This window comes from Apaloderma vittatum, unplaced genomic scaffold (genome assembly GCF_000703405.1).
Source record: "Apaloderma vittatum isolate BGI_N311 unplaced genomic scaffold, ASM70340v1 scaffold17422, whole genome shotgun sequence".
In the NCBI taxonomy this organism is placed as follows: domain Eukaryota; kingdom Metazoa; phylum Chordata; class Aves; order Trogoniformes; family Trogonidae; genus Apaloderma; species Apaloderma vittatum.
In genome coordinates this window covers 83,970-92,014 of record NW_009702106.1, presented here as the reverse complement: position 1 = coordinate 92,014, position 8,045 = coordinate 83,970, and the positions used below count along the sequence as shown (strand labels likewise).

General features: G+C 45.5%; 1 protein-coding gene across 1 annotated transcript in view; it reads right to left on the bottom strand.

The window, feature by feature from the left end:
- Window positions 1–1,344: 1,344 nt before the first annotated feature.
- ADTRP (androgen-dependent TFPI-regulating protein) overlaps window positions 1,345–8,045 on the bottom strand; it is a 28,714-nt gene continuing 22,013 nt past the window's right edge. The window contains exons 5-6 of the mRNA XM_009879421.1: window positions 7,573–7,724; window positions 1,345–1,388 (exon numbers count right to left, since the gene is read on the bottom strand). Of these exons, the coding sequence (XP_009877723.1) occupies window positions 1,345–1,388; window positions 7,573–7,724 (196 nt within the window). The remainder of the gene's footprint in view (window positions 1,389–7,572; window positions 7,725–8,045) is intronic.

Genomic DNA, 8,045 nt, shown 5'->3' with positions numbered 1-8,045 from the left:
ATTCTTTCCCTGTTTTCCTTTAGCTTCAGCAGAAAAGGTGGGAGGGAGGGCTGTCTGTGTGTGTAATTGCTTACATTCCCCTGCAAAGTTAGCTGGAGTGAGTTACCTAGATAAGCTGGGAATTATGGAATGCACGCGTGTCTCTCACTGAGTTAACTTAGTTTATAGTCCAGCCCTAGTGTGTAAACTTCCCAGACTAGAATTTTATCAGGTGCTTAACGTGTGAGAAGAACAATCTCATGTGTGCACATTTTATTTTATTTTATTATTGCTTGCAGGCAGCTTAACAATGTGTTTCGTTTTCACTAAGCTTCCAGCAGCATTCGAAAAATGAAAATAACACCCCGGTGAACACAGCAGCTCTAAGCTAAGGGGTTTGGCAAGGGAGATGGAGTTAGACATTTAAGCAGTACGACTAGTTTCAAATCCTCGTTTAAAAGTGAGGCTGATAACTGAGATTTTTCTTTTTCACACTGACCATTAAGGACACTTGCGCTGCTGTTGGGTGTGCCTGTTTATTGGAGTTTGCAAAGCAGATCTCCGGTGGTTTAGGTGTTAACAAGATGCTGAGGCTAATAACAGAAATCAACTACATTGAGCAAGATTAGTAAACATGTGAATGGAGTGTAATTATATGGCAGGCAGCTTTATGTTAAACAGTGCTTTAAATTAACACGCTTTCTGTCAAAGCAATCATACAGTCAGTTTAATTAGGTTACTTTTGCTGCAAGTTTAGCTGAAACCAAAAAAAAAGGAAGAAAGTGTTGCTTTCGGACTTCCTGTTAAAATGGAAGGGAGATATTATGCGTATTAATATTCCAGAATGTTTCTTGTTAGAAGAACTTGGCTTCATGGTGAACTTTCTGAGCAGACATTCCTAATTACAGTCCTTGTTAGCCCAATTTGTTATCTAGCTAGCTTGGAAGTCAGAGCACTGTTAAAATTACCCCTCCTCTTAATTTTTTCCAGACTTGATGAAGGGCAATCCAAACAAGAGCTGGCTTGCATTCACAGGTCTTTACGGAACGGTGCCAAGCTCGTGAGGGAGTTCGTTTACCAGTGACGAGTTTTAACCATGGACACATCCTCACGTACGTTGTGCAAGAGATGAGAAATCTGTGTAAACAGATGAAGATAATTTTCTTATTCATAGTGGTTGTGGAGTTACCATGTAAGAGGCAAACATTTCGTATTTGCCACCAGTTTTCCATATGTCTGATGACATAAGGGCTTCACCAGAAGCTGCAATGCGTTGGAGAAGGGATTTATCACAGCTGCATTTATTTTCCTTTACTTCATGGCTTCAGCATTCACGGAGAAATTGTTTGGCTTGAAGAGGAGGATTCACTTGCCTTTCTGCCTGTAGTCCAGTATTGCTATTGAATCTCCTGTTTGGAGGCAGAGGAGAACAAATTATTGGGGAGAAAGAAAGAGGCACAAGAGAGAAATAGTCTCCCAGACCAAATACGCCCTTGGGAAGTGGCTGTGAACCTGGCCCCAGCCTCCCGAAATCCCTGAGGAACCGAACCAGTCTGGGAGTGGGAGTGAGCTACGAGTGCGCGGCTTGGGCCAGCTGCTGATGCCCAAGTGCTGCAGAAGTCGAATGAGCTGCCGAGGCACGATTTTAAATCCACTGCGGGTCACGTCTCTTGAGAATGGCAGTGCTTTGCCAGTGGGGAAAAGTGTCTGCCACCAAACGAAATGTGGCTCGGCGTAAGAAGATGGGAAAAGCCCTAGAAAGCAAGCTTGGCTGGGCGGGCAGCAGATGGTGAATCCCTACGGCTGAGATCTCTGGAGCATCCTCACGTGGCTGGCCAGGACAGCACAGGACCTACCGGGCACTCGCAGCTTTCTGAAGAGCCCAGATGTGCTGCTGGGGGGCACCAAGTGTGGCAATAAGCAAATGTATCTAGACACGTTATCTAATGCACTGTCTCAGCCCCTCTTCTTCCCTGTTGATGATCATTTACCCACAAGGAACCCTTTTTAAACTTTTTTTTTAAAGGTGCTTTTCTTGTCTGTACACCTCAGACTCTGCAACGCTAATTTTTGCATTTTATTTGTCTCCAGCCTGCACAGCATTTGACAACTGACCTGATACGGAACAAAATCCTGGCACTTCTTCCTTCCCAAAGGATCCTGTAAGTATTTTATACTGACCAAATAAATATAAAAATAAAAAATAAATATTAGCCTACTAGGCCAGGGGCAGCATGTTAGCAAGCACCTGTTAATGTCTGGCCTCCAGTGGTGAAATGGTAAAGCCCTGGGTTGCCAGAGCTTCCGATTGGATGTGCCTCCAGTGGGACATCAGATAAACTTGTCATCAAGAGCAGGGCATGTGGCAGATGGTGCAGGTTTCCTTTAAATAGCCTGATTCCTTGGCGGGGAGTGACAAATCTGAAGGATATAAATATGCCGTCACAGGTTCATGGCACAGCTAGGATGAATGGACGAAGTGAAAGTAAATATTCCGATTTAGATTGCAAGCCCTAGGCTGTAAATCCTCTGAAATTTGAGTTCCGTTCGTCACCAGCAATATAGTGGAATTGTAGATACAAACACTATTTGTTCTCTGAAAGAGATGGAGATACCTTGGCCTCTAATGCTTTGTTCTAAAAGGCAGGATAGAGCAAATTAAGTTCTCTTCAGGAAAGGAGGCACAGTTTAAAAATTCTTCCTGGGCACTGTAATAGGAGAAGGTGGAACCTGTGTCTGGATTGATAATCACCTGCAGAACCATGAGCATTTTAACCTTCATACAAAAACTTGTGTTCGTAAGCCCGTACCAGCACGTTGGTAGAATGACTTCATGCCCCACACAGTTGCCCTTTGCATCCCTTGATTTGCCACTCGGGTTTCTGCGATCTCAACAGCTGCTCAGAAGAGGGAGAGTGTCAAGAGTTCAGTCCCATTACAGCATCGCTTTGTATCGCACGGATTTGTGTGCCGTCACATAGGCTGGGTTTCCCAATAGCTGGCTACGGGGTGTTAAGGGAGCTGAGTTTCACCAGGGTGTAAATGCAAAAATAAAACCCAGGGAAAACAGTCAGTACCTAAAACATGTTACGTGTTTCTGCGAAATGCATTTAATGCAAAAGTACTCCAAAAAGAAGAGGAAAAATACGTTTGAGAGGAGATTGCTGGCTAACTTTAGCTCAGCCTTAGGGGAATGTGTTTCAGCAATTTCGATGCAAGGGTGCTCGAGAGCTCGTAGAAAACCTGGAGGAGCACCTCCGTCCATTCCCTGGGCACAAGGGAGTTACTCCTCTTTTCCCTGAGGGCAACAGCTCTTACTCTTGTTGTACCGCGTTATCCTTTGCTTTAGTGTATCTTCAATCCTGGCTTTGCTCTCCGCAGTGTTCCTCAGGCAGCTGCTGACCGAAGTTTTCCCTTTGGGAGGACAGCAGGCACCCATGCGTGGGTCACTCAGTGACAGCCAGCCTCCCTTGCTGCCCTGGTCCTCTCCCAAAGGACAGTTCCACCACCTGGGGATGAGAGTTCCTTTGGACTTGGCAGGGACCCTGATGTGGCTGTAAAATCTCGCAAGAGCTTTGCTTGGTGTCCTTCAGAAGGCATTTAAATTGCAGGTGGAGCTGATAGCTCTTGCTGCCTATAGCTCCCATCCACCTGCATTTCAAAGTGCTTGAAATGAAGCAGTTGATAAATGTTGTTTTGGGGTTTGTGTGGGTTTTTTTTTTCAGGTGAGTTAGATGGAAGACGAAAGAATCTGCTTCATCTTCAAATGCTGGTGCCAGTGAAGAGACCTCACCAGAAATAGTGCTCTGGTTGATGCAGAGAACTTTGATCTGAGTTTCTCCCAAGGATCTGGTTGTCTCACCAGGAGCAAAACCCAAGGGAAGATGGTTTTCCTTTATTCTTGAGAGTTCTAGCTTGGCTGCTCGAGCTAATGTGAGATCGGCTGCCTGTGTGTTTTCCACCCATCAGGAACGTGAGAAGCTATTGCATGGTTCATCTTTGGTACTCGGACCCTGAAGCCAAATTCTCGACTGAGGTAAATTTATGGCAGTAAAAGAATCAGCCCATTGTTTCCAATTATCCTCTTTGGAGTTTCTGTATTGCTCAACGTTGTCTAGTACTCTAGAAACTCTGAGATTTAAAACAGCAACAGCAAAAAAGTCATTACTGGTACTATTTTCTGTGCCTCTCAGGCTGTGCAGCTGGGTTGCCGTAGTTACCACCAATCCAACTGTGCAGGGGGAGGGAGAGGCACATGAGAGATAATACATTTTTAAAACCTCCAATACTGTATGAAACAGTTTGTCTATAAATAATAAAACAAATGTAGGGTCTGGCATCTTTTGGTTGTTCTGAAAAGTAAAACCACAGTTATGTTATTTGACAACCTGGATTTTCCAGCTCCCAGAAGTGATACTGCATCTTTGTGGTCAAGCACAGGACATAGGTTAAAAATTCCTTGCTTGAAGCTAAAAGCTGCCATCCATAGATTTTGGAATAAGTTGGAGCTGAATATGCCTTTAAGGGTGAGAAATAGTAAATGTTTTTCTAGCAGGTTTTAGGAAAAGTGATGTTGTCCTAAAGCCATAAAGGACCATGGGAAAGAGCCCGTATGAAGTGTGGTGTGCTGGGGGACAAGCCCCATTTGCAGCCTGCGGGCTGCCACGGATGTGAAGTCCAGAAGCAAACAAGGCTTGCCACTCGTGTGGAGCTAATTTGTTAACCACGTCTTGCCTCTTCGATTGAACACAACTTATCTGGGCACAAACCCAGCAAACTTTCTTCCTTCAAGCTGGGAAAGAAAGAAGGAGAGAAAGAAAGAGAGAAAGAAAGAGAGAGAGAAAGAGAGAGAGAAAGAGAGAGAGAAAGAGAGAGAGAAAGAGAGAGAGAAAGAGAGAAAGAAAGAGAGAAAGAAAGAAAGAAAGAAAGAAAGAAAGAAAGAAAGAAAGAAAGAAGCTGCCTCAGAGCCTTTCCCTTCTGGGTCCAGCAGCCCAGGCAAGGGGCACCAGCATCAGGTGTGATGGGAAATTGCATCATTCTGTAACTCAAACTGTGCCTTTGAGGAGCAGGAAGCAAAAAAAACGGCTGAAGTGCCCTTCCATGTACCCTTTTTGGGAGGGAGGAATGGAGGAGGTGGGTGGGGTGGAGGAGGTCTGTCCTCAACCACCACCGATTGTTTTGCTTTGTTTGTAGTTGTTTTTTTCCTGTGTTTTGTATTTTTTTTCTTGCAGCATTATTTTAACTGCATCACCTCCCCTACTGTGATGAGAAGGCGAGACAGGAAAGGGCAGGATGAAAAAAGCAGTACGTGGAATCGTTTTTGCTGGGAGAACAAAGGTGCGTTGGAATTGTGTCTCGGTTTCCTTTGCAGCTCTTTTCACTCCGGCAATGCTGAACCAAAGATTTATCTCAGTCAGGAACATATTAAGGCTCTGGCATGCTCTAACTTGGAACAGCTCCCCTCTGGCTGCGTTTCAATGCCCATTGGGATCTTGTTATCAATACCGACTTAAGGAAGTCCTACCCTCCTCTTGGGTGGACACAGCTGGGAAATGGATCAGGGAAAACGATCTGAGCTGAGAACAGCCCCAGCTTGCAAGAGGCAGGTGTGTGGTGGAGCAGGATGAGTGAGGGGCTGTGGGCAGGAGCTTTTCAAGAAGTTGTTGCCACTGAAGCCTCTCTTATTATCAGACTGCAGCCTTGGGTGCCGTGGAGTTCCCAGCTGTTGGGGTGCAGCTTCCAGCTTCTTTTATCAGTGTACGGTGAGTCCAGGGAGTGCTGCCAGTCCTGAGGAGCTGGGGATACGCAAGTGAAGTAGCAAGAGTGTGGCGCGATCGTGAGGAGCTGTAACTTGATGGAGCGTCCTTGCACATGGGTGAGAACACCCATGTCATTGTTGAGGACTTGATTTTGTGGCTTCTTTGAAAAATACCAAATATACGTGGAGAGGCAGACCCACCACACGCAGGAGACTTCCATGTGTTTGCATGAGCACGCCAGATATTGACAGAGGATGTTGTGAGTGTGCTGTGTTTATAGATATTCTCAGAGGTTACATTCATGCCGTCACAACCGGGGATGCTTTTCAGCCTTCCTGTGCGCACAGAAAAGCAAGCTGAGCGCTTGCCTATGTTTCCTTAGAAATCTCTTAAATTAACATCTCTTAAGTGAGTCTGTTTAGCCATCTGGTCAAAAGGTGTCCTATTCTTGCAGATAATTTGGTCTCTGCTTGGCACGACCTTTCGTCCGATCGGTTAACTCCTTGGAAAGCAAATTATTTGATTATCTCCAGTTTATGGGTCAGGCATCCTCTAGGCTTGAAGTTACTAGTAAGTGCTTGGTGATGAAAAACTGCGATACCTGGATGTACCAGAAGTAGAGGCCCATACTGTCCTATAGTGACGATGTGGTCTTTAATTAGCAATAGTTATTATTTATGCACTGCCTCTCGAGCCAGTGCTCGTGCAGAAAGGCTGCGGATCTGTTTTCATTTACCAGCAATTCACTTCTCGTATCGTGTTTATGTGAGAGCAGAATTCAGCCAACATTTCCAACCATGGATATGTAAAGCAAATGTCTTATTTGCGAAGGTATCGAGCGGCAAAGTTGGTTATTCAGCACCTTTTGAAAGTCAGTCTGCTCCTTCTAGGTAGCTGAGTACGGCTGGTGAGAGACTAGCTGCAGACACTCTACTTTGGCTTGTCAGGGATGTGAGACTTCACAAAATGGATCAGGCATCAAATGTTCCCTGAGAACGGAGGGAAGTTGTCTTATTTATTTTCAGAGGTGCTTTTGCAGCATTTTTTTCTTTCATCCGAAAGCTACTTTAAGAAATTGCAAGTGTTTGCGCATTTGTCCTAAATGAAATACACACATTTTCCTGACAGAAACATTTTCACCCTCAAAAACTTAATTGTGAATGAGAGAGAGAAAACCAGAGGGGAAAACAGTACTAATACTACTACTACTACTAATATCCTGTGCTAAACCCTGAAAGCTTCTTTGTCAGTTTTCTTTCTTTCACCTGTGGAATGTGTCATCCTACTTTTTGTTTTCCTTTCCCCTAACTGCCCAATCATCCAAAGGAACTTTCTTTAAATCGCTGCTGATTATATACCTACCACAGTAGAAGGGAGATGCTCTCAACACTTTGTAAAATTTCCTAAAGTGCTCACGGAGCTGCTGCAATGCTTGGATATGGTGATGTCTTCCCGTAAATTGTGGATAATCAGTGTGAATCCCTAGTCTGACAAACACCGTGTGATGCAGGGGTGTGAGATTTGGCCAGATACACGTGGCTTCTCTGGACCCTTGTTTGAGAAGGAGTTAAAAATCCAGTGACTACGCTGGTGAGAGGTGCTTCTTGAGCCACGCTGGAGAAACCTGACCCAGCTTTTTGTCTGGTAGGGGTTGGGATTTGTGCTGTTAGTAACTGGTGAGGAGCCGGCAATCTCTATGAGACACCTGGATGCCACCCCGCAGCCTACAGGGACCCCCTTCCTCTCCTTGCCTGCAATCACGGGAATTCATTTTAGATAATTTGTGTTGTTGTTGTTCATATGGATAGAAGTGACAAACAAAACTCGGACTGACCCCAGATCATACGGTTGAGGAACTCTCCGAAGTTGTAGAAGGAGACGATGATGGCAAGGCTGCCGGCGAAGAAGGCTGCTAGCCCAGCCGGGCTGAACAAAGCGAAGAGAGGATACACCCACTCCCCCGTCACGGAATAAATCCACAGCACCCTAGGCAAGGACAGAAATGACCTTTGATTAGGACCTTTCAGTGAGAGGCGGCACTTCACGATTTCGAACCCTGAGTTACCAAAACGGTCTCGATACAGAGCGAATGGGCTTGGCTGTCGATACATCTCGGGGCTCTTTGCTGTGGAGCACGCTAGAGCCACTGCTCTAGCCTTCAGCGCAGGTCAAAAGGCACAGTGTTCTGCTGTCACCCTGGGGGCGTTGGCTGCTCACGGCAGTAAAATACCCGCAAAATGCTCAGAAATAGGGGCGTGAGCGTGGCTATTCAAAGTGAAGCTTACTTCGAGGCTGTTGAGTTGTGGC